We start from the raw sequence: 27,202 nt of genomic DNA on the forward strand, positions 1-27,202 counted from the left end.
TAGTGACCTACCACGCACAGTTACCTGTTGTCATTGCAGACAGTACTGGCATGATCGAGATGTCAGCGCTGTTTTTTATGCCTGAATTTGAATTTAAAAATTTTAATAGCACTCACTAATCTTGCGCACTGTGTTGTGGTCCATCCTATCTGTACCCCGTCCCGTTCCACCGCGGCTGGTGCCGTTTGTGTGGAGGGCGAGGCGAGGCGCCATCTTGGGTGGGGCTGGACCGGAGCTAGCGGTCTAGTTCTTCCGGGAGGCAGGGCTTAAAACTCAATGTGTATCCGGGAGCGCAGCGGACGGGCGCAGCGGGCGCGACGAAGGCGCGCCGAAGGTTCGCCTATGGTAAGCCCGTCTGCGCCCGTCCGTGGCTGATTGGGGCCGGGGGCCAAAAACCCCTGGTCAAATTTACACATACTCCTCTCATGATCTGATGCTTTTAAGACCTATAGACAACTTATGTCTGCCACTAATTCCTCATGTACTCAAGCGCACTGCCACTTATGGTATTTCAAAGTCCAAGTACACAGCCGGAAATGCTACCCACCCCAGCCCCCGCACTTGTTCTCAATTCTTATTAGAATCACAGACCAAGCTTAAATGTATGTATTTGAATACAAGGTCGATGGCCAAACATCACATGGACATATTTTTAATGTTGCGATCTGAGCAACCCGATATCTTGCTCCTTACGGAGACTTGGCTTAAAGCAGACTCATTACCAGATATTTTGGCGGCTGTTCCCTCGGACTATTACATTTTAAATGCTGATAGATCCGCCGACAAAAGAGGTGGAGGAGTTGCAGCCATTATTCATAATACTCACAAGTTCTCCCTACTACCGCCTCTTGTCCTTACAGGCTCAGAGAATATCGTTTTCAAAATGGACACTGACAGTGGCACACTGTTAATGGTCCTAATTTATCACCCCCCTCAACTCATGTCCACTTTTGCTGCCTTATTGGCAGAACAACTAGCCTCTCTTGTAATTAATCATACTAAAATTGTTTTGTTGGGTGATCTGAACCTCTGGTTTGATGCTACTGACTTGGACGCTCAGGCAGCAGAACTTAAGGACTTACTTTTAGATCTGAACCTAATACAACAGATCCATCTGCCAACCCATGAAAAAGGGCACAGCCTTGATCAAATATGGCCCCAGAATATCCCCCTCTCTATTTCTTCTGTAACTCCTTGTATCTGGTCGGACCATTTTCTCATACACTTTACACTTACCATTGAGAAGGGCAAAAAGCAGCTTTTCCAAACAGGCGGGAAAATCAGAAAATGGAAGGACATTGACACTTCAGCTTTTTTGGACACCTTGGCTTTGTCCCTTCCCCCCATGGCCAAGGACATCGATGCCATTGAAGAAGCCTATTCTAACTGGTTACGTCAGGCAGCTGACGCCCACGCTCCTTGTATAAACATCCCCCGCTCCCGCCCTAATGACGCACATAAGTGGTTTACTCCACATTTGAAGTCTTTAAAATTGGAAGTGCGCCAAAAAGAGAGGAAGTGGAGAATCGGCTATTTGGCACAAGATAAAGCCAATTATTACAAGGCCCGTAAAGACTACCAAAAACTCGTCCTAAAACAAAAAACTGACTACTTCTCCGAAAAAATATTGAACTCTTGTAATAAGACGAAATACCTGTTCAATATTGTGAATGATCTCAGCAGTATGATACAGCGTTTGATACTGTTGACCATGCACTGCTCCTGGACAGACTAGCTAGGTCCGGGATAAGAGAACAAGCTCTCCAGTGGCTGACAGCCTTCTTATCAGGGAGGACACAGAGGATCCAGTTAGCAGATCAGGTCTCCGAAGTAGGTACCTTAGTTTGTGGAGTCCCGCAAGGGTCAGCGCTTTCTCCACTTTTATTCAATTTATACCTACAACCATTGATAGAATCCCTGGCAAACATGGGCTGTAAAGTTTTTAATTATGCCGATGATACTCTGCTATTGCTGAGTATCGATAATACCATATCGGCTCAGTCCTTAGCCCAAGACATATTACGGTTCACAGTGAACTGGATGTCGTCCAACTTATTGAAAATAAATCCAGACAAAACGGAGGTTCTTGTAGTTTCTACTTCTACCTCCCCTTGGAATGACCTGTTCTGGCCACAAGAACTTGGACCTACCCCAAAACCATGCTCTAATGTAAAGAGCCTCGGGATGAAAATTGACCAGGAACTATCAATGACCAACCAAGTGTCCGCTGTGGTTGGTTCATGCACTAATCTGATCAGGCAGCTACGTAAGCTTGCACCTTTACTCTCAAGGAGCATGCTCCAAACCATCGTCTCAGCCACAATTGTGTCGAGAATTGATTATGGCAACGCACTATACCTAGGCCTCCCTAAAAACTCCATCAATCGTCTACAAGTCATCTTGAACGACGCAGCCCGCCTGATATTTGGAGTACCTAGGCAGACTCATGCCTCTCCCTTACTTTATAGGTTGCACTGGCTCCCCTTGAAACAAAGAGTTGAATTCAAGAGCATGTGCATTTGCCATAAAGCAATCCATGGCCAGGCGCCAGCCTACATAAAAGATAGGCTCAGAATCTACGAACCTAAGCGCGCCCTCAGATCCTCCGATTCCCTCCTGCTATCCTGCCCACGTTTCAAACTGGCAACAAAAGGAGGCAGAGCTTTTTCAGTTCAAGCACCCACCATCTGGAATAAGCTACCGGAGGAGCTCCGTAGAGAGGCCAACCTTCTCCGGTTTAGGAAAACCCTGAAAACTTTACTTTTCAAGGACGCATTCACATCTCCGTAGTTAAGTTAACATCTTTATCCTCACTTCGTTCTCTTGTTGCTGTACTTTGTCAGAAGCGCTTTGAGACCTGTCGGTGAGTTGGCGCGATACAAAACTCAGTTACAAATTACAAATTACAAATTACAGTAGTGATAGAACCACCCCATCGGTTACCCCTACCCAGGATCTTTGCAACTCATTGAATTCTTTTTTCTTTAACAAAATTTGCACCATAAAACAGAGTATCTTAAATGCCTTGCCCCCCCCCTCCTTTGGATGACGCTTACTATAATCCTCACACTTTAGAAACCTTTCCCCCTATTGATGGTAAGACTTTGTCCAACCTTTTCGCAAGGGTTAAATCTGGCTCACCTGATGATACCTGCCCTCCGCACATCCTGAGAGAGGTGGGGACAGCCATTCCTGAGGGCGTGCTTCCTTTGCTAAATGGATCACTTTTACAGGGCAAAGTTCCCAATAGCCTTAAGAAGGCCTTGCTTATCCCTCTGATCAAGAAAGTTGGAGCAGATCCGCTTGATCCATTAAACTATAGGCCTATATCACTGCTGCCTTATACCTCTAAGTTACTGGAAGCCCACGTCTGTGCAAACGTGTCTAATTTCATAGAACAAACAGAATATCTTGAACCCAATCAGGCAGGCTTCCGTTCGTGTCACTCAACGGAAGCTGTAATATTGGCGGTACAAAATACTTTGAGGCGGAATGCGGATAAAGGAATCCACCAGGCCCTGGTACTACTCGATCTTTCAGCAGCATTCAACACGGTTGACTATTCCATTCTGGTCATCCGTATCGAACAAGCTGGCCTCAGGGGGCCCGCTTTGAGCTGGATTCGCTCCTTTATCACAGACCGCACTCAATCAGTAAGATTGGGCCCTTTTACAGCTCCCACTATTTCCACCACATGTGGAGTACCCCAGGGCTCATCTTTGTCACCTTTGCTTTTTAATCTGTACCTTCGCCCACTACTGTACTCCCTAAGAAATGCTAAAGTTACCATCTATAACTACGCGGACGATCTACAACTCATCTTCCCTTTGAACACCAAGGACTCTGTGGTAGAATTTTATAACACCATGACACACATTCAGGGATGGATGAGTCTTAATCATCTGAAACTTAACCCTGGCAAGACTGAATTGGTCTTGCCTGGGCAAAGTGATCTAAGTTGGAGTCCACGCTTTTGGCCTTCTAGCATGGGGGCTCCACCTACGAGATCGTCCTTGGTCAAAAGCTTGGGAGTAACAATAAGTGAGGACCTTTCTTTGAAAAGACAAGTAGGTACCGTAGTGTCGGCCAGTTTCTTTCAACTCAAAAAAATAAGGAAAATAGCTCACTTTCTTACGCAGGCCGCTCTCACCCAGGTCATAATTGCCCTTGTCCTATCCCGACTGGATTTTTCTAACAGTCTCTACTTGGGACACCCAGCGGGAGATTTAAAACGACTTCAGTTGGCCCAGAATCAAGCCGCCAGGCTTATTCTTGGACTTACAAAGTGGCAATCTATCAGACCTGGTTTGAAACAACTACACTGGTTACCTGTTGCGCAGCGAATTGCATTTAAAACCGGGTGTATTATTTTTAAAACCTTACAAAACTCAGCCCGAAGTTTATAAAAGATCTTGTCTCTAGATACAATCCATCTTTAAATCTTCGCTCTGCTCAAAAATCTTTATTGATTGTTCTATCTTTCAAAAGGAAGCGTCTTGGTGGCAGCTGCTTTGACTATCTTGCAGCCACCTTTTTTGGAATTCGCTTCCCTTACAACTGAAATTGAGTGGAGACCTCCTTAGCTTCAGACATTCTCTTAAAACCTGGCTGTTCATGCAGGCCTATTGCTGAGTTGTATTTCACTTTTAACTGTTGTGTTGTGTTCCCTTCCTATAGCGCCATGAAGCCCCCGGGCATACGAGCGCTTAATAAATATATATTAACATAACATAACAGACACCTCCCCTTTAGCCTCAATGTACAGCCAAACCCCAGTCCAGTACTGCTAGCAACATACATGAGCAATGCATCATGGGAAATGTAGTCAGCTAATGTAGGAACAAATGTCATTGCACATTAAACTGCAATGCACTTAAAAAAAGATTCAGAGTAATGAAAGTGACATGTGCAATGCTTTTATTGTAGTGACTGTAAGACATTTGCACTCAGTTCACAAATGCTTCTTTATACCTAGGGGCGCCATCAGGCAGTGGAGCATCAGCTGCACAAGGGACAGCACCAGCGACGGCGGACAGTGCAGTGGCAGGGCCAAGCAGCATGGATGCCTCGCAGGAGGAGGAGGACAGCAGTGCCATGGCCAATGAGGACGACCCAGGACATGCCCTCTTATTTCCCCACTCCCCCCTATTGTCACAATCCCCCCCATTGCAGGTCTCACCAGAGAACTCAGCCACACGGTCCCAGCCAGCACCTGCCACATCACCAGCCAGGAGGAGTATTGTGGCCCCAATGACAATCATGGCGGGAGCTGCGGGTCAGGCACCAGCATCCACACCTGCGACACCTGTGGCACAGCAGGCCACCCAGCAGGGCAACACCAATCGCCGCCGCCCACGCACTACCAGCAGTGCATGTCCATCACAGGAGGGCACCGTCTTCCAAGGGCTTGAGGGGAGCATGGTGCGAATCCAGCGGATGCAGGCCAAGTCCATCCTGGCTTGCCAGCGCCAATTGCGGGAACACAACCTGCAGATGGTGGAAATGTCAAAGGGATTTGTTGATTTTGTGGCAAGTAACAGGGAAATTGCAACAGGACTGGGTCGCATGACAACTGCCATAACACAGCTGTGCCAAGATGGAAGAGAATGAGCACACTAGACGCAGGGATGCCCGTGTACAAAACCGGGCAATCAACCGGCTTGCCGCAGCAACGGCCCTGCTATGCCGCCGAGGGGCAAATATGGAAGACTGCCTCACTCAGAACACTGCGGAGGTGACCAGGGGCATGGCCCGCATCACCACTGCCATGGAGGCCCTCATCATTTCCAACACAGTGGTGAATCCTGCCCTGGACGTGGGCGAGGCTGGGGACAGCAGCAGCCGCAGCAGCCCGGCCAGCGCTGTGTCCGAGCCGGGCCGGAGCACCAGGCGCTCCGCTGAGGCAGCCGGCCATGCAGAAGGGGGGGAGCCACATCCCAGTGGTTCAGCAAAGCGCAGCAGGAAATGACACTGCCAGTGTGGGTGAGGCAACCCGGCCCATTTCCATTCCCCACCTTTTCTGTAATTATTTCATTTGTTGCACATCTGTGCTGTAACGTTGTGCCAACATTATAAAAAAAATTCACATCCATGACCTGTCTGTGCATCTGTACTCAGTCAGAAATAGTTTTCTGTTATCTCCTCATGTCTGTGTCTGCCATCACTTGGTGTAGACACCCCAGCAGGTTGTGTTTTTGGCACAGCAACGTCGTCGTCATGGTCCTCGTAGTCTGACAACTCCACCTCAGTGCCCTTCTTCACCGCAAGGTTGTGCAACATTGCACAGACAGCTATGATCTTGCAGCAGGTGATGGGGGGTATACTGCCTTGCACCTCCACTCTTGTGCAAGCATCTGAACCTGCTTTTCCAGATGTTAAAGGTCCGTTCTACTACATTCCTTGTGCTTTTGTGGGCCCGGTTATACCTCCTTTGGCTGGGTGTAGAGGGGTTGAGGTAGGGGGTGAGTATGAATGAGCGGAGGGCATATGCACTGTCGCCTAGAAGGAAAAGGGGTAACATTACTCACATGCATACATGTACTTCACAGTGCTACATTTTGTTATGGAGGTCTGATGATGTGTCTCAACTAGGAGGTATCCTTCACCAAATTCCCCAGCCGTCAGCCGTGCATAGATGCCGCTGTTTTGGAAAATGTAGGAGTCGTGGGTACTCCCTGGGAATTTTGCAACCAGGTCTGTGATGGTGCACTTGGCATTGCAGATCACCTGCACATTGATGGTGTGCGTAGACTTCCTATTGCGGTATATGTATTCTGTGTCAGCAGGGGGGCAAATCGGAATGTGCGTGCCATCAATGCAGCCGATGATGTGGGAAAATCGTGCCATCTGGTAAAAGTCTGCTTTTGTTTGTACCAGTTCCGCATGGGTTGCAGGGAAAGAAATGTATTGGTCCATCCTCTGTATCATGGTGTCAAGGAATTTGTTGAAAAACCTTGACAGGCTGCTCTGGGTCACCCCTCCTACCGCAGCAACTGCACTTTGATAGCTGCCAGACGCAAGCAGGTGTAGGCTGCATAGCACCTGCACGTGCGTTGGGATGGCGTGTGCCCTTGGGGTGGGGTGGTCCAACAGTGGTTTTAGGTCCCTGATGAGCTCCAGAACGGTATCTGAGTACAGCCTGTACCTCTGTAGGATCTCTGCCTCTGTGAGCATGAACAGGGTGATCCTCTGTCTGTAGACCTGCTCCTCTCTTTGCCATTCCCTCTCTCCTTCCTGCTGTAGCTGTAGCCGCCCTGCAATGACATAAAATGCCGCCATCCTGCAAGTTGCATTGCATTTTGGATCTCATTTTATAGGTTGCAGTTGGTTACCACCTGATTCCAATCCATGGTAAATACCGATTTTGAAATACCGATTTTGAGGCAAAATCGGTATTTCTGTGCTTCCCTACACCTCTATCTGAGTTTTGGCCTGTCCGATTCGGTAATTTACCGATTCGGTAACTCTACCGAATCGGTAGATGGTCCGATTCGGACTATTTACAGATTCGGTAACTCTACTGATTCGGTAAATGGTCCGATTCGGTATATTTACCGATTCGGTATGTTAGCGATTCGTTCATTTACCGATTAGGTGTATTTCCGATTCGTTTTTTTACCGATTCGGTATCTATACCGATTCGGTAAAAAAAACGATTCAGCCGGATTTCAGGCTCCTACATCCCGATGGCTGGATACCTCTCGGTAAGGGCCGAAAATCGGTATTCTCGGCCGTTACCGATCGGTATTGGGCCACCTACATCGGGCCCTTATTGTCTTCCAGAGCAGCGCATGAACGCTGGCTCAGGCGAGACCTAAAAACAGCACGTATGAAAACATGTACAGGATTAGTTAGGGTTATGGATTGATCAGGTGAAGGAATTGAGAAAAACCAACATAGGAAAAGAATTGGGTCGACCGGTGTTAGAGAAAAATATTGTAGGGAAAAGGTGGAGTTTAGGGGGCAGAAGTATAACCTCCACCATTAAAAAGCAAAAATCACCCACGGTATCCTGCCCAAAAAGAAAAAAGTCATAGTAATTTCTCAGGATACAAGTCATCCACTAATTAACTGTTCATCTAAATTAGCCTACTCTAGCACTCATGCGTTTTGTTTTAATTTAAAATCTGTTCCATCACAAAGAAAGTTCTCTTTGTAAAGACATCTGCCCAGCTACAGGCTAGACTGCCTGTTGCGAACAGGACTAAAACATGAAAAGCAAAATACACCTCTAGCTACAAAATATTTTGGTAAAATGCCAAAGCAACCAAACGGGCTTTTACTTGTCATACTTTGACAATTCCATCAGAAAAGAAATTAAAACGAAAGATCTTCCAAAAATCCTTGGAAAAAATATTTTCAAGAGTCTTCTAAATCCAATTAATTACCACACACCTATTAATGAAACTTCTGAAATGTGGCCTATTGTCATCCACTTCTTGTCTCTTTACTTTTACCATGGACGGACATTTGCCAAAATGGAATAGCATAATTTAGATCAAATATGTTCCAGCCATTAACAACATCAGTTGGCTGTCCTCTTAACATAGCCACAGTCTACTATTTGCCGCTGATGAACAATGGTAAACGAAAGCATTGGAAACTATGAAAAAACTTTATTTTCTAAGACTTAGGGCCCGATTCACAGAACTAACTTGAGACAAAATCCTCAACTTACTACTTTTGGTATTCACAGAAGTTAGGATGTTGTCTTAAGTTAAGCGTGACAGAAGCATAACTGAAGCCACCTTCAGTACTAATAAAGTCTGGTGGCCATCTTCGCACTTCCGTACAAGTGTTAGAAACGTAAAGAAAATTCATGTTATACTAAATATTATCAGCAATTGTTCATGTGCCTTAAAAGTGGTACATGTAAGATTGCTGACACAAATATTTATTGCTTAACAGTGCAAGCTGGTTATACGAACTGTATTGTGTTTTCCATGAAATGCGTCAATTTTTATTATACTCTACCAATTTCCATTTTAGGCAGCCATTATCGCCTGTCCGGTTCCTGTTTGTTAGGCTCAGAAATGTTTCTAGTACCGTACGTCTTTCAGCGCAGCAGCCATCCTTAACTTTCGTCGAGAGAGCAACAGAAATATACAAGACTCAAGCTAGGGGCTCGGCACTGTATGGGGCAGAACTATGGGGCCACCATCCCGATGCCTCCCTCTTAATGATAGAGAACCAATTTCTTAGGCAATTTCTTGGTCTTCCTACTAGCTCTCTACTAACTTAGGAAGGACTTAGGGATTAGCCCTATAGTAGATTCTGTCTGTTTTAGACCCCTGCTTTATTGGCGAAGCCTTTGGAGCACACCAGAATTAGCCGAATACAAAGAGGAATTGAAGGACGTTATGAGGCTCTATAGTGCCGGAAGGTTCCCTGGTTAGTTTATATCAGAAATACCTGTCAGACTCTAGGGAGGGTAAACATGTGGACTTCCCCAGAAGAGATCTGTCCTATGACCTCTAGGAATGTACTGCTCGAGTCCTACAGAGAATTTAAATTGGTTCAACTATGGCGGAACAAGCGGGTTGCCTAACTTCCAGGTTCTTGGGAATAAAGGCGCAATACAGGCTCGAACCGGCCCTAGATTACATACAAACGCTTTTAGCGAAGAAACTTTTTTTTCAATTTAGACACGGTGTGCTCCCGCTTCGATCATTCACTAACAAGTGGCAGGGCTCACACACATTAGAGTGTCCAGGGTGTGACAGAGCTGGGGAAACTGAAATCCACACTCTTTTTTTCTGCTCCACCTATGGAAAGACAAGGTCACAGTGGCTACCACAATTGCGAAGGAACATTGGGAGTAGACATTGTACTGAGGCATTTAGGCTCCTTAAGTATGAAACCGCTACACCTATTGTGTTCTATCTCTCTATGTTTTTATACTCTGTGTGGTGCACTCGCAGAGCCATTATTGATAAAAGCTCTAGTAGGAAATTCTTAGTTTAACTGTAGTTATAAACTACACTAATTTATGTACCGACCAGAGTAATGTGGTATGCACATATTGCATTGCATGTTTATTTATTTTAATTTATTTATAAAGTTTAATATAGCACGAACATGATCCCGAAGGATATCAGGGCATTTTACAATTTGAGGGAGAGGAAGGTAATAGTTGCAGTATAGTCATCAAAAGGAATACCAACGCAAGCAAATCAAATATGCATATCAAACAAAAGGTTATGAACAAAATGGACAACAAACGAAAATATAATAGTTGGACCATAGTGAACTGGGAGGGGAGCAAGTGACTAGTAGAGCAGAATAATACCAAAGGAAGGATTTAGGGTGTAAGTCCAGAGCATAAGAGCAGACGATTCGAGACCCTTTAAAGGTAGGTACTTGTTCATGAGGAATCTTTTTACTTCCAATTTGAAGGCAACCTTGGAGGAAATTCTGTGTATTTCCGGTGGGAGAGAGTTCTAGATCTTCAGTGCAGAGCCGGAGAAAGCTTGTTGACACCTTCTCTTTTTGCAAAAATCCGTGGTTTCAGGAGGAGAGAGTTAGCACTCCTAGAAGGTCTACTCCCTACAGATAATTCTAGCTTTTGCGCTAGATAACTGGGGGGTTTGAAATGGAGGGTTTTTTGAGACAGAAAGGCAGTCTTCAGCTGAATTCTTGCTTCATAGGGCAACCAATTTAGGGATTTTAAGACTGGGGAGATATGCTTTTTTCATTTAGTACCCTTGACCAATCTGGCCACCACATTCAGAGAAGCCCTTAGTGGGGCCAATGTATATTTGAGAAGGCCACAGAGCGTAGCACTGCCATAGTCTAGCCTTTGCAAAACAAGTGTTTGGACCACTTCCTTGTAGTCCACTTGTGGGAGGAAAGGTTTTAGATTCCTGAGTATCCTCATTTGGGGATCAGCTCCCTTGCACATATTGCTGATGTGATTTTTCATGTTCAGGTGCTTGTCTAGGGTGTATCCGAGAAATTTGGCTGAGTCAACAATGAGGGGGGAGCAGTTAAAGACAGTGAGGGGGTTCATCCAAATTTTTATTTTGGGAATTTGATTCGGGGGAGAAATGAGAAGTAATTCTGTTTTGGAGGTGTTCAACAAAAGATGGTTCTCAGTTAACCAGTTTTGAGTATTTAATAGGGTAGAGTTGAGTGGTATGAGGTTATTGGGGGAGGAGATGTTCAGATAGAGTTGCGTATCATCCGCATATATATGGAAGAGAATGTCTGCGGAATTAAGTGCATTAGCTAAGGGTTCCAAGAACAGATTGAAGAGTATGGGGGATACGGCGGAACCTTGGGGGACCCCCATGGATACTGGTGATGGCTGGGAGACAGAGAGAGGTTTGCCTTAATTCTTTGGGATCTGTGGTGGAGGAAGGACCAGAACCATTGCAGCACCGCACCAGAAAGGCCCATCCTGTGCTTCAAAATGGATAGGAGGTAGTCATGATTAACAGTGTCAAACGCTGAGGAAAGGTCAAGGAGGCAGGATTCATTTTGGTCGAGCATTTTTAAAATGTCATCCATAACGTGAGTGAGAGCCGATTCAATGTTGTGCCTACTCCAGAAGCCAGATTGGTGTTGGTCCAGGAGGTGGAAATTCTCAATGTGGGTACAGAGTTGAGATTGGATGCATTTTACTAGGAGTTTGGCTAGGGTGGGGATGTTAGAGATAGGGCGGAAGTTGTTAAGGTCCATACTGTCTGCTGTAGGCTTTTTTAGGATAGGTGTTACCTGAGCAGCTTTTAGGCAATCCGGGATCGTACCTTGTGAGACAGACACATTGACAATCTTTGTCCAGATAGGGGTGAAAACCTCCTTCAGTTCTTTGAAGATGGACAGTGGTAATGGGTCGCTAAAACGATTAGATGGGTTGATGGTCTGAAGTATCTTGTTAGTTTCTCTTTCACTGAGGGAAGTGAAAGTGTTCCAGGAGGCATTGTTCTTGGTGTTCCGGCTGGTCTGTTCAATTTTCTCAGATAGGGCGGGGTGGGTGCAGACCTTACGGTTAGTAATAGCGTCTTCCTGGAGTCAAGAACTATATTGATGAGTCTGGATTTCTCTGCAAAGAAGGCAGCCAGTTAATCGCATGAAGGTGGGCTGACTCTAGAGACTGAGTGGTTTGGTGTGTTGACTGATTGTTGTCTGCCCAGCTCAAAAAAGTTTCTTAGGGCGATTAGCGGCTTGATTGAGTTGGGACTTGAAGTACTCAGCCTTCGCGACCTTGATTTGTTTGTTATAGGAACTCCTTATCGTTCTAAGGATTATTAGTTGGTCCGAAGATGGATTTGATTTCCAGGATCATTTGATAGCCCTAAGGTTGCGGCGCTCCATGTTTAAGTTGTTATTGAACCACGGTTTGGACATTTTAGTTGGGGCATTTTTTTGTTGTAATGGAGCAATGGAATCCATGATGCTAGCGATGGTAGAGTTGCAGAAGTTAGTGGGTGCCTGTAACTCAGTCATGTCAACTTGTGGAGAGAGGGCACATATAAAGTGGGTTGCTAGGTCTGCTGTGTTGATATTTCTGAGGTCTCTTTTCCAAATCTTCGATTTAGTTGGTTGAGACTTTCTCTGGGAGACTTCCATGTTGATAAAAAAGAAGATGCAGTGATAATCGGACCAATCACATGGCGTAATGGTGTCCAAAGTGAAGGTGTGTCCTTTTATGATGATGAGGTCCACAATTTCTCCTTTATTATGGGTTGGCTGGTCACAATGTTGAGTCAGATAGTGATCAATTAGGAAGGATTTGAGGCATGTTACAGCTTAGTCATTGAGGTTGGACCAGTGAAGGTTGAAATCATCGAGGGAGATTTGGGCCATGGTAGAATCAACATTGCCAGAGAGGGGAGGAGGAGCTTCACGGGCAACCAAGATGGCCGCGTAAGCTCGGAGCTCCGCGGACCTTCCGATCCTCCTCATATATCCTGTTTGAAATCCTGATCCACGCGGGTGGATTCTTATTGCTGATGGTCTACTGAGACGGGAGCTGCCTTCCGCCTTCGAATCTGTGGTTCCTACGCAGAGCTACGTCGACTTGAACTCCGTGCCAGGGCTGTGCCATTGTCTCTCCGGTCTCCGCCACGCCGCACGATTGACCTGCATAGTAACTGTCTGCTTTCCCTGTTGGCGGAGCGCTAGTGACTAAAGTGGGTTCTATCATCGAACTGGTCTGACTGCCTAGCTCGGATTTTCTTCTTGGCTCGCTGGGCTCGGGCTTGGCTGGTACAGCCTTTTTCCTCATCGGAACCAACATGGCGGGCAGAGGCGACCCCGACAAGACGTCGACCAAAGGCATCCGCGGAGGAGCACCGTCGCAACAGAGCAAAATTGAGCGATATGTCCAGCCGAAGACGCCGCCTGCCACGGGATCTTCTGCCAGGGGCCTTCCAGCTACAGGCTCACCTGATGGCTCAGAGCCTACCCTGAGCGACATCATGGGTGCCATTACCAGTTTTCGGGCTGACATGCAACAGCAACATGAGACCTTAACCCACAAGGTGGACACTATGGCTGTTGATCTTACTCTCATTAGAGCCGACTTGGGCAAGACTAATGATCGAGTGAAGTCATTGGACATTAAAACCTCCAGCCTAACGACCGACGTCTCGGACCTGCAAATTGAGGTCCGGAACCTGCGGGTGACTGCAGACCAATTCTCGAGGAGACTGGAGGACTTTGAGGGACGTGCCAGGCGGCAGAACGTCCGCATAGTCGGTGTTCCGGAGGGATCGGAGGAAGCGGCTACGGACCTCTTTGTGGAGGACCTGATCAAGACCCATTTGGCACCGTCTGGTCTCAGTGACTTTTTCTCCGTGGAGCGTGCCCATCGGGTGCCGGGCGGCCCGCCGAAAATGGGCGTGGCGCCTAGGCCCATCGTAGCACGGCTACTCAACTTTCGGGACCGAGACGCGATCCTGCAGGCATCCAGACGGCAAGGGCCGCTTCAGTACCAGAACGCTGAAATACACTTCTACCCGGACTTTACCAGGGCTGTTCAACGACAACGCCAGAGCTACGCGGGCGTAAAGCGGCGCATGCGAGACATGGGATACAAGTATTCTATGATGTTCCCTGCCAGACTCCGGGTTGAACATGAGAGCCGTGCCCTGTTCTTTGACTTCGCTGAGAATGTGAGTGAATGGTTGGACACTTTGTCGCCGCGTCGGGACGTGCAGGATGAACACGAAGGAGGTGCGGCTGGTGGCTTGGATCCATAAGACTTGGCTATATTATTTGCCACAGGCGATTGGTAACCTCGCTTCATGAGACTGTCGGTACTGTTTTTCAGGGACCCTGATGACTTTCCTGTTGTTTCATGGAGGGTGACGGGAGGTGTTCGCGGAGATTCCTTTCTCCTCTGGGACTTTTTGTAGAGTAGTTTATGGGGCGACAGGCACACTGCTGGTTGGGGGGGCTTTTTAGTCTGATGCAGGGGTGCAGGATGGGGGGTTCAATTGTTCAAGTTTATTTGTTTGTTTGTTCTTTCTCTCTTCTTTCCTATAGGCAATGGGTCATGCTTACCAATGTTTTTCACTTGCTGGTTGGGTTGGCTGGGGTTGGATGGGACGGGTCGGGGGACAATGGGGGGTAGGAAACTAAAAGTGATCAGTTGGAATGTTAATGGGTTGGGAGACCGTGTTAAGCGAGGGGTGGTGATTCAACTGCTTAAAAGACATATGCCCGATATTGTACTCCTACAAGAGACGCATTTGATTGGAAACTCTTGCAAAGCTCTTAATCGTAAAGGCTACAAGATGATGGCCCACTCTGGGTTCTCTTCGGGTTCCCGGGGGGCGGGAATTCTGGTGCGTGCGTCTCTTCCCCTTGAGATAGACGTCACTGTGATTGATGAGAGGGGGCGCTACGCTGCAGTGGCGGGGAGATGGGAAGGGCGTTCCCTCGCGCTACTTTCGGTTTATGTTCCCCCCGGCCTGCAATCCAGTACTTTCCAGGACCTTGGTGGCGCCATTTTGTCCTTGCCTGATGGTCTTTTGGTAATGGGGGGTGATTTCAACTCAGTCTGCTCTGGCTCCCTGGACCGCCAACCGCCTAGGGATCTCCGCAGTTCCCAACTGTGGTTGCCTTCCTTTATTGACTCCATGGGTTTGGTGGACGGTTGGCGACTATTGCATCCTGCGCTCCGCCACTTCTCCTTTCTTTCGAGTGCCCATGGTAGTCTCTTCCGTATAGATTACGTTTTTACCTTAGCTGCGCATGCATCTGCCGTTTCCGAGGCCCGTTTTTTGGCACGGGGTATCTCTGACCACTCCCCGTTGTGGGTCTCGTTTGATTTTAACATCGTCCTGTCTGACCGGCCGGTGGCGGTTAACCCATGGTATTTCCGTAATTTCAAGACTCGTGCGCTCCTTGCTAAGGCCATCGACCTCTACTTCTCGGAGAATGTCGGTTCGGTTGGCTCGGCTATTACTTTGTGGGTGGCGTTCAAGACTGTTTTACGGGGTGAGGCTCTTGCTCTCATTGCGGAGGCCAGGCGAGTCAGAGATGCTGACCTCACATGCATTGAAGACGAGGTTTTGCGCCTCGAGTCCCGTCTGGGGCCTGAGCCCGATCCCTCTCTTTTGCATGCCCTTTCCCTTAAACAGACGGAATACCATGATCTTGCCACGAATGCAGCCCTTACCCTGGCCAAGGAACAACAAGGTCGTATTTACGACGTTGGGGATAAAGCTGGGAAACTGCTGGCCTGGCTGGACAGGCGCGAGATGGCTAGCCGCGTGCTGCCTGAGATTTTGGGCGATGATGGGGTCGCCGTCACCGACCCAAATGCTATTGCCGAGTCTTTTGCTGGTTATTTCCGGGGTGTCTACACTTCCAACTCAGACCGCTCCGAGGCTGACTCGGCTGCGTTCCTCTCAACGATTGACCTCCCCTGTCTTTCTGAAGAGGACCGTGCCGACCTAGATCGAGACATATCCGCTGACGAGATCGCCTTGGCGATCCGTGCATTGAGATCGGGTAAAGCGACTGGCCCCAACGGCATTCCGGTCGAGTTATACAAAATTCGACCGGATGTGGTTTCCACGCACCTGCGGACTATGTTTTTGAAGGCACTTGATGAGGGCCTCCTCCCCTTGGATCAGAGGCTGGCCACCATTGTGGTTATTCACAAAGAGGGAAAACCGAGAGATGTGTGCCGCTCCTATCGCCCTATCTCTCTCCTAAATGTGGAGCCTAAGATCCTAGCCAAACTGCTTGCTAACCGGTTGGTAGGAATCATCGGTGATTTGGTGCACCCGGATCAGTCGGGTTTCATTCCCCGCCGTAACACTGCCCTTAACCTACGTCGGCTCCATGGTGTTATGGCCAGAGCCCACACCCTTAAGGAACCGGCGGTGCTCGCTTCTCTTGACGCCACAATGGCTTTTGACTCTCTTGAGTGGAGCTATCTCTGGGCGGTGCTGGCGAAGCTCGGCTTTGGACCGGTCTTTGTGAGTTTGGTGCAACTCCTTTACGCTTCTCCGCTGGCTAATGTCACGGTCAACGGCCGTGTGTCGGCGTCCTTTGCCCTTCACCGTGGTACTAGGCAGGGTTGCCCCCTGTCGCCTCTCCTGTTTGCCCTGGCTCTTGAGCCGCTTGCGGCCATGCTACGTACACACCCGGACTTACATGGCATAGCTTGGGCCCCAGGCTTTGAAGATAGAATTTCCCTGTACGCGGATGATATTCTGCTATACCTTACTTCCCCCTGCAAGTCGCTTATTGTGGCATGCGGCGTGCTCAGGCTTTTTGGACGCCACTCTGGCCTGGTCATCAATTGGGCCAAGTCTTCTCTTTACATTCTCAAGGGGGACACACCGCGCCTCCCCAGAGGCTGCAATATCCAGATGGCCGGACAGGGTTTCAAGTACCTGGGAATATACATTTCCGGCAGCCCTAAGGCGAGATATGACCACAACCTTCTCCCCCCTCTCCAGCGTTTGCGGAGAGAACTGGACAGTTGGCGAAAGCTCCCGCTCTCTCTTCTGGGCCGGGCAGCATTGTTTAAAATGATGTCTTTACCCAGATTCCTGTATGCCTTACAGAACACTCAGGACCCGGTTCCGGACCGCTATTTTCGGGAGACTGAGAGTTTGCAACGGGCCTTGCTCTGGGATGGTCGGCCCCGTGTCGCCATCCAGAAGCTCACGTTACCATGGTACGATGGTGGCATAGCCCTACCGGATGTACGTCGGTACTATTGGTCCTCTCAGCTCACTGCTATTAACCACAGATTGTATGGCCCTGTTGATAGCCCGGGCTACGCAATGGACAGGTGGCTCCTACGCGGTGGCAACTATTATCACGCTCTGTATTCTAGATCCTTCGATCGGCGCCTGTCAGGCCCGACCAAGGCAGCGGTTCACATTTGGCGGACGATCACTAAAGCGCAGGGTTGGCAGGGCAGACTGACTGGATTTACCCCACTGTACGACTCGGATATCTTGGGCAGGTTATGGCACACCAAGGGCTTCGACAAATGGGATCTCATAGGCATCTCCAGAGTAGAAGACATGGTATTTAAGGGCGAAGTCAAGACTTTTCCTCAACTGCAGGCCGAATACCGTTTGGGCGCTTCAGAGTTTTTCCGCTACGCCCAGCTGAGACACGCGTTGCTCTCTGCCAAGCCGACGGATGGAGAGATCCCCGAAAGCTCCCCCTTAGAGGACAGGATACTGGATGGCCATATGCCTGACAGCGCTATTTCCCTGTCCTATAAGAAATTGATTAATGTTCGAACTGATCTCCTCCTGTGCTTGCGAGACCAATGGACGGCAGACGGCCTGAAGCTTGACGATGAGGACTGGCAGAGTGCAGTGTCCTCCCCTAAGGAGGTCGCTATCTCCTCACGTCTCCGACTGGTGCAATTTAAAATCCTTCACCGGGTGTATGTCACCGGCCCTCGGCTCTTGCATATGGGATTCTCGCCCGATGGCCTTTGTCGTCGAGGTTGTGGTGCTCTCGCGACTTTTTTACATATTCTGTGCGAATGCCCCATTATTGCCCCCTACTGGGCGAGAGTGCACCGGATTATGGGTGAGGTGACTGGTGTGGTGTTGGCTGCAGAGGCGCGGAGGTGTCTCCTTAACGTTTGGGAGCCGACTGACCACAACACGGCGCAGACTCGCTGGGTGACATTGGGCAACATGGTTGCTAAACGTGACATTGCTCAAAAGTGGGGTGTTGCTACAGCCCCCCTGGTGGTACAATGGAAAGCCAACATGGATTGGTGCATGTTCCGAGAGAAGACGGTCTATGTAGCCAGGGGAAGGCCTCAGACATGGAATAAAGTGTGGGGAGCATGGAATGCGTACAGGGGCGATGTGTGCCTGCCGCCGGAACCTGTCCCCCTGGACGAACACTCATCCCCGTAACCTGTGACACCAACTGTTTTATACTGTTTGTATTGCTCCTGGTCTTTCCTCCCCCCCCTCCCCATCCTACCATCCAGTCTTTTGATCGACCCTTTACCTGTCCTCCTCTGCCCTTTGCCGACTCCTTGATGACTCTATTGCTCCGTTGCCTCTTTCACGCGCCTCTTGGCGTTTCTTTTCTTGGTTTAGTTCTCTTCTTTAAAAAATAAAAAACAACCTTCAATGTACTGCTGTGAATCACCTTGCACTTTCACCTCCTGGTACTATGCTGCCTTGCCTCCGGGATGTTAGGCTGAATAGCTGTGTGCTCTTTTATAATAAAGGTTTTAAAAATTTTTTTTTTTAAAAACATTGCCAGAGAGGATTTCCATTAACTGCTCGATGAAGGGGAGGTTGTCCCCAGGGGGGTTATAAAATGTGTGTAGTTTGCACACCTGAAGGTTGTGAATAAAGATATTGAGACAAGGATATTCGCATGACGATGGCATAAAGGACTCCGAGTGGGAGACAGATGGTGTGCTCCGGTGTATACAGGCTAGGCCCCGACCCAGCTTCAAAGCTCTGTCTAGACGGATTATGTCGTGAGTAGGAGGCACTAGGGAGTCTAGGAAGGGAGTGAATGTTTACCCTGTCCGTAATTAATTCTCCACCATGGTGTTTTTAATTCTACAATTTTAGCTGTTTTTAGCTAGATTTTTTAACACTCCTTTTTTACATTGTAGACAAAGTGAAAGTTTTTTAGTAATAAACAAGTGTCTTTATCTTTTAATGTAATAGTCATTTGTTATGATATCTGCCACTGTACCTTACCCAATGCTGAAGTTATGTATATATTTTCTTTTATGGCCTATGGCCGAAATAAATTTTTCCTTGACTGACTGACAAAAATGGACTCCTTCGCTGGGCATACTGTTGTCTTTTTTCCAGTTACTTTATCACAATAAGCACTGTATCTGAGAACCACATAATGCCCCACAACAGTGTTTCCATCTTCCAGCATTTATGACTATGCTAGAAAATCAACATTTGTTAAGAGTGAGGGAATGGGCAAATGGCTGAATGATCTTGAATTATAATTTAGATTTGTTTACCTCTTTCTTTGAACTTACTTTGACTTTGGTAAGGTACCGCTTTGTAGGATTAACTCACCAATGGGTAGGGGTGACTCCTGGACACTCTCTTACCAATCAAAAAAACATTCCCAATTGCAAACCTTTCCACTTTCCCAGCTTGCCCTTTTTGTCTTATTACAAACTATTCCATAGTACATTATTCTGAGGGCAATCCAAGATGACAGCATGTTTTGCCCTTGGATACTGCTTCCTTGCCAGCTAGAGGTGTATTTAAGGAAGTAAATAGTACCCTTCTAGTCAGCCATACCAAATGGGCTCTGGGACCAGGTCTCCCTCCTACTGGGCCAGTGCCAAGCTGTCAACAGAGAGCCTGGGAAACAAAAGGCTTCTCTTTTCCAGGACTACCTTCACACCTGACTGTGAATTGGCAGGCTTCATCCTAGTCCCATTTAAGTTAATGAAGGCCATGAGCCCTCTCCAGCTGCACTTCGTGAGCTACATGTATCACAAACCTCAAACCCAGGGCTTCCTTCTAAAAGGCCTAAGCCACTGTTTCTACTCTAGGAACGCTTTTCATACCTCATTAACGGGAAGCACAGGCAGAGCCAACTGCTAGGTGCAGCATGCAGGGCACCGGTAATGAGTGACAGTATGGAGTCTGGAGTAGGGATACCATAATTTAGATGCAAGAGTGCAAGAGCTTGGGCAGCTGTCTGAGGTTGCTTGCTGGAAAAACAGTTTTGCTTTCATTAGAAGAGAGCACTGGTACAAGGCCATCTTTGTGGTTTTGCCAATGTGTTCCTAGAAGGTGAGTTTAGTCTCTAGGGTGAATTCAAGTGACTTGACAGTCAGTGAAAGTTGGAGTTCAAAGCCATCAAGGTTCATGTCATTGAGCCAGGTTTGCACAATATATAAATTATTATTCTAGGAAATTAATAGGAATGATGTCTTTTTTGCGTTGAGCTTCAGGTAGGTGCAGGACATCCAGGTCTGACTCATATGCAAGCAAGGTTTAAGTTTCTGGATGCCTTAAGCAGAGGAGACTGTCAAGTCCAAGTCAGTATCATCAGTGTGTTGGTACTGGATGTACATGTTTCAATGCTCTAACAGTTTCTTTTAGGAAATATTTAATACAAGTCTGACTTCCCACAGACTTTTAGATATTAAAAATAGTGTTTGAATTTTGCTAATAGCTTCCCCTAAACTAGAGTTAGCAAAGTTAAGATTTTATTTGACATTTTTTTTTCTTCTCATAGGACAGATACAACCATAGTGAAAATAGCTCTTGGTGATAAACTTGCCACAAAGAACTTTGCATGATCTGGAGGCAAATGGGCCTCCAAAGAACTGGACTTAATTACATGTGCAATAATGAGAGCCAATGTCTGTTAGCAAAAAAAAATGATATTTTTCAAAAACGAATGCATGGCATGATATACACACGCTATTTGCCAAGAGTCGGAAAAAAATGAATAAGATGCATTAAACCAAAAGGCAGCAATGAAATAAGTAAAATTGATACAACAGAATAATGTGCATGTTAAAGTGGGTAACCTGAGCAGTGTGGTAGAAAGAAAAGAGTGGTAGGACAGACTTTTTTTTATTTGTATCACTCTAATTTACTACAACAAAGTCAATGTATGACATTCAACTTGAATGGAAGCAGAACATATATACTTCTTCCCTTTTTCAGCACAAGGTTTAGTTAGTGTTTCTGAAGCAAAAACCAAACAGCTCAAGTAGAAAGGATGAAGAGGATAATGTCTGAAGTGCATTGACAGTGCTTCTGAAAACAAGTGTGATGTGAACTGTTTCAGTCTACACATGCTTCTCTGAGGCTTCAAGTCTTTTTTTCACATTGTACTTCCAGGCAAAATGGCATCGGGTACAACTTATTTCTTTCCCGCATCGGTGTGGCCCTGGCTCCGCTGATCCTGTTGATGGATGAAGTATGGAAGGTTCTGCCACAAGTGATCTACTGCTCGGTAGCCATTGTCTGTGGCTTGGTCGCTTTTTTACTTCCTGAGACTCTCAACATGGGGCTGCCTGATACAATAAAGGATATTGAAGAGACACTGTAAGCCATGTCTGGATAGAGATCAGTAGAGTAACCATCCTCATACATCAAATCATATCAAATAGGATTTGCAAAGCACTGCTTATCACCCCTGGGGGTATCAAGGTGCCGGGGGTGCTGCTGCTGAGATAGTTAGTCGAAGAGCCAGGTCTTAAGGTCCTTCTTGAATTCCTGCAGGGTAGAGTCCGTTCCAGGACTTGGCCGCTAGGTGTGAGAAGGCACAGCCATCCCCTTGATTTTGTGGAGGCGGGAGGTGTGGGCCAAGAAGAGTGATTAGGAGCAAAGTTTGTGGGTAGGATGGTAGAAGTTCACCTTATGGATTAAGTAGGCTGGACCCTTCTTGTGGAGGGCTTTGTATTCATGGGTGATCAGTTTCAACTGGCATCATTTGCTGATGGGAAGCCAGTGTAGGGCTTTGAGGTGGGAGGAGATGTGGGTCCACCTCTACAGAATCTACAGAAAGGATACAAACATATTAATCATTATAATAATGAACCCTTCTTTCTGCTTTCTTTCATCAGACTCTTGTTTGCTGTGTACAGAGGATTGTTCATCTATTTATTAATTTTTCTTCTAGTAATTGGTACTTTTCTTTCTTCACCTTAATTATAAACTATGTTGCTTTCTCTTCACTGCTGGCTGTTTGAGGGCATGTCATATCAAAGCGTTAATGTTCAATGGAATAGCAGTCAATAATGCTCCCAGGGAACTTGCCTCACACATTTCACCCTCCTAATTTTATAAATAGGTTGTAGTTTAAAGCACGAGAATACACAAGTTGTAGGAGAGAGTAAAGGGGGCATACTTCTAGCTTTTAGAAGATATGTAATATGCCCCATTACTTCACGGTGGACCTATATAGACCCCCGCTCCTCCAAAACAAAAATGTTTTGGGTATGAGTGTGTTGACCTTGTCTGCATGCAAAGCTGACACAGCTTATAATGCAAATTGGGTGTTTCCTACATTCAAATTTAAGATAAAAGGAACATGTGTTTGGCCAGGTAGGATCATAACGCTTCTTTGCAGAAGTAGTTTTATCACTATAAAAAGTGAGGACCCCGCCGCTCATAGTTATGACTTGGTTTGTTAGCTGTTGATTTGAATGGGTTACTAGACAGTGACTTATCAACTAGCCAATGACTCTTCAATGGTGATGAATAAAATGCTGAAAAATCACAACTTCTCTTGTGGGTTTTAAGTATAACCTATACACCATATTTGTATTTTTATCAGGTCTGAAACCATATGTCCCACCGTGGATCCCAAAGAAATTGTTCGTTCGCACAAATTCTAACAGCGCTGTTGGTGCACTGCAGGAGTGCGGTTGTAGCTGAGATGGACATCAAGGACCCACACAGATCTAAGGACAGAATCCTCTAAGGAGCACAGATTGCAAACTATCCAACCACTATGGGATGTAACATATTAGTAAACCTCTGGGTGGTTTATTGATTCCTTGCTTTTGTCCATACAGATTGTGTGAAGCACCATTCTCAGCCTCATTGTCTCTTTAAATTGCTTCGTGTACCAGAGACTAAATTACATTCTTGAAGGATCTGTTTGCCTTTGGTTGAACTTTATTGATGTGGGAAGCAACTGAGTGGAAGCCCACAATCTATCATCTGGTGCCAAGCTGAAAGGTCTGGCTCTGCGCACTGTTCAAAATGGTGGGGATTTTATGTCAACAGACCCACAGTCAAGGGGTTGCCAGAACAGTTAAGGTTGGTAAACGTTTGAGCAGAAGATTATGTGCTGCTGTACTCAATTTTTCATTCTGGACAACTTTTTTTGTCTTTCATGCTCTGGGAAACTCATTTCTTTTTTTCAAATCTTTTTATTAACATTGCTCACAGACTCGCATAATACATAGCAGTGATCAAATAGCAATAAGCATGAAGCATTACATAGTACATTCAAGGGCAAGTCATGCTATATCATTCCAGCATTCCCCATGTCACACCTCTCCTGCCACCCCCCCCCCCCGCGTCCTGGGAAACTCATTTGACAAGACTTCTTGGACAAGACTCACCTTTTGAGTGTCCTCCCACACTATGGTCAAGGCAAAGAATACAATGCAAATGTCTGGTTTCTTATATGATAAAACCATTGTTTGCTCGTGATAACATTTGTTACCTCCCGTGTACCTAGAACTCCTCTCTCCCCCCACCAAAGTGCTTCTGTATTCGCGAGTAGACATAGGGAGTTGGGGTACCTTTTGAAGGGATGCTGACTTGTTCCTAGGGGACAGTTCTTAACCTCTCAGATACCAATTCTCTCCCTGGAAAGACATGGTAGCTCCCTTCCACACCATTCCATGTGATAGAGAACCCTGTAAAAGAGACCACTTTTGAGCTACAATGCAATATGAGGCCTGAAGTCTTGAGAAGAAGAGTTTACAAAGTCTCAGGTGTGTACCAATGCTTTTATGCAGGTTGCCTGAGATGGTCTCTCTTCTGTGAGCACATAATTTGAGTCAAATGTTCCCTCCTTCCCTGTAAGCATCCCCTCTGTTCTCAATGAGACCCCCCTGAGACCTACTACATGTATAATTCCACCACTACTGTCAACCACAGAATACTGAATCTGTTTCCCTGTCCCTGGCACCTTCAGACCACAGGTGCCTGACAGGGTGAAGAAACATCTTACAAGTTCACACAAGTGAAGTTAAAAGTCAGTGTAGAAGTGCCTAATGCAGGTTTGGTTCAGTTAGCATAACTAGGCGCTAACAAGAGTACTTTGCACATTGCAGAAAAGGTCATGTTTGCCTAGTGAGTGATTTTACACTGCTGGCCGTGGGCGGAGAACGGTGTGTTCATCGGCACACATGCTGTGAGGACCGGAGGATCGTGGTGCCTTGCTTCGTGATTTCTCCCAAGAAGATCTTGTGACCGTAAGGGCAGTCCAGCTGCGACCTGTGCCCTAAAAATCACTGTGCCGTTTCTCATCGCCGCTGCCAGGGGCCTGAGAGTGCCCGACGACCTTGCCATCCCTTGCTGGGGCTGCGGAGACAGAGATTGAAGCTGCTGCGTCCCCATTGGTCGAGGGAGACCAGCCCCCTCAGTAACGCCACGCTCGGATTGGCCCAACGCCATCGCGTCATCACCAGGGCCGCGCTGTGAGTGGCTGCCGGCCTCCGCGTCATCAGGGGCTCGTCCCGGGAGCCGCACTGCCATTGCCTGACTCCCGGGTGTCTGCGAGGGCTCATCTGCAGAACCGCGACCCGATTGGTCCAACTGAAAGAAGCTTCGCCGGAAGACGCCGGGAGCCGCGACGCGAGGAAGAGCCTTCCAGGAAAAGACCCGTCCTCGCCAAGGGATCCGTGAGTGCCTTTTGTCGCCTCCGGCGCTGGATTGTCGAGAGCGGGTGGAGAGCTGACGGGACCGGGCCGAGGTCTGCTGGGAGGCTTCCCCTACGCCGAGGTTTCGCTTCCCAATCAGCACAGTGAAGCGCTCCTGCTAAACAGCGCTAGATACGGCAAGGAGCTGATTCTAAGCTCATTTAGTCTACAACATTTATTTACTGTGATATTTGAGACTGAGACTGAAACTAAAGTGATAATGCTTCCTTAGAAAAATAGTGCAACCATCCAGAAGAGTGAAGAAATTGTGTAACTACACTGCAAGTGGTTTTAAATTGCTAAATCAGATAAAGATATATTTCTTATATATACTTACCTGTGTGGTCTCAGTTTGTGGTGTACTTTGGGGTCATTGTGTGTGTTAAGTGCAAATATATTACACATTGCCTTGAGGATAAGCCTGCCTGCTCGTGCCAAGCTACCTAGGGGGTGAGCAGGGGTTATCTACAGTGTGTATCCCTTTACCCTGACTAGAAGCAAGGGTCCCTATTTGGACAAAGGTACTTACCTCTGCCAACTAGAGACCCCCAGATATAACAGATACCAATGCAGCCATGTCCACTGTTCTTTTGGGACATGTGACCAGATGTACAACGTGCAATGATGCTGTGGGACACGTGCAATGTGGCACATTGAGTCATGGTTGCAGGTACCTTGTCACTTGTCTATGATCGCGAATACAGCTGCGTATGCCACTATTTCTAATAAGTGATGGTTGGCCACAATATTTGATATGTCGTCGACGTAATCCATCAGGTGACCGGGACAGATTTTCTGACTCCAACCACTGTACCCAATGTGCACCAAAGCAGAATCGGGAAGTGGGGCATTTAGGTCACTGCATACTATGACATGTGCAACCTCCCAAGTTCCCAACATGCATGCCAAACATCCATACATGCCATAAATGGGCAACAGGGGGCGCACACACGTTGTAATCCATGTGAGCTACGCTCTCGTTGGAGAGGCACACGTCCATGCACCACTCGGATAGGCACGTGCGACATTGCAATACAGGTTGAACGCAGGTGTTGTCCGCAATGCGGAAGCTCAGCCGGTAAGTTATCAGCAGTACTGCCAAAGGCAGTGCACCCAGGATATGCAGCAGACATGTAAAGTATAGGTGGACGAGAATGGAGTTGACCATGTGTTCGGGATGCCCTGCCATTGCATCAGTGACTCTGCTTGTAGCTGCACTGGCTTGCCATATGCCAGTGTTGTGGATGAAATGGCACAGCTTGGTGCAATGAGCCGGGTGTTTGTGCAATGGGTGCAGGGCAGGGGTGTGATGGGAGTACGTGTGATGGCCCTTTCGCGCACATTAACTATGACGAAGGACTTTTGGGATGTGTACTCGTTCTCAAATCAGGCAGTGTGTAGTGTGGGAGACGGATGCAAATATTATCATATCTGTCAGGGAGGGCTAGCCACTTGCAAGTTCCTTCTGGGAGCAGCAGTTTTGCTAGCGCAAGATAGCTCAGACAAAGAACCTTTCATCCCTACAGTAACCTCTCCAGCTGCATTGTAGGATGTGTACAAGGCCATTAATGGGTGTTGTGGGATGTCTGCGACCCTGGTCATCATGGATGAGATGCCCAGCACGTGGCACATGGGCAAGTTCAATGTGTGTTACATTGCCAAACAGCTTCTCCTCCCTCCCACGAGCCCCCACACTTTTGTACGGTGCCCGGTTGTATCCTGTGCACTCCTACGGCACACCATTGTAATGCCTATTCATGCATGCCCTGCGGCATTCCAACCACAATTGTGACACTGATGTTTGGAGATGGTGTATGCCACTTTACAACATCGACTGCTGCAGCCCTTTTGGTGGCCACACCAGAAAACAGAGACACACTTACCACACGTCCTGCACAGAACATGTCCGAGATATCCCGTTCCCCTTGCCGGATAGGATCACTCCTGCGCTGACCTATCTAAGCCAGACCAGCACACGCCGCTTGTGCATGCAGGAAGATGCATGCGTAGCTACATGTCCAGGGTCACTGTCAATGCTGAGGTGACATGGTAATGTCCGGTGGAGAAAGCACACTGTGATGTTGCAGGGCCCATGCCTATCATGCTAACACAATGACCACAGGGACATACTTGCTCAGATGCGGGTCTGGGGGTGTTGACGGTCCTGGGGTAGTTGCAATGAGTCTTGTGGCCCTCATGGGTATGCCTGTATCATGCTCATTGACTCTATGGCACCTGTGGGTGTTCAGGTGTGTCTCTTGGCTGTGTTCCTTTTCATGCTGCAGGTAGTCGTCCTGCTTAACACCAGCAGAAAGCAGGTGTTAAATCACTGGTGCTAACGCGGCTTATTGCCAA

The 27,202-nt window shown here is 47.4% G+C and overlaps 1 protein-coding gene across 1 annotated transcript in view; it reads left to right on the plus strand.

Annotated features, from left to right (window-relative positions):
- LOC147706711 (solute carrier family 22 member 7-like) overlaps positions 1-23,231 on the plus strand; it is a 306,523-nt gene extending 283,292 nt beyond the window's left edge. Inside the window, exons 10-11 of the mRNA XM_086925851.1 lie at positions 21,303-21,509; positions 22,744-23,231. Coding sequence (XP_086781977.1) covers positions 21,303-21,509; positions 22,744-22,804 — 268 coding nt within the window. The 3' untranslated portion in view covers positions 22,805-23,231. The remainder of the gene's footprint in view (positions 1-21,302; positions 21,510-22,743) is intronic.
- Positions 23,232-27,202: the final 3,971 nt, after the last annotated feature.

This window comes from Lissotriton vulgaris, chromosome 6 (genome assembly GCF_964263255.1).
Source record: "Lissotriton vulgaris chromosome 6, aLisVul1.2, whole genome shotgun sequence".
NCBI classification, from domain to species: domain Eukaryota; kingdom Metazoa; phylum Chordata; class Amphibia; order Caudata; family Salamandridae; genus Lissotriton; species Lissotriton vulgaris.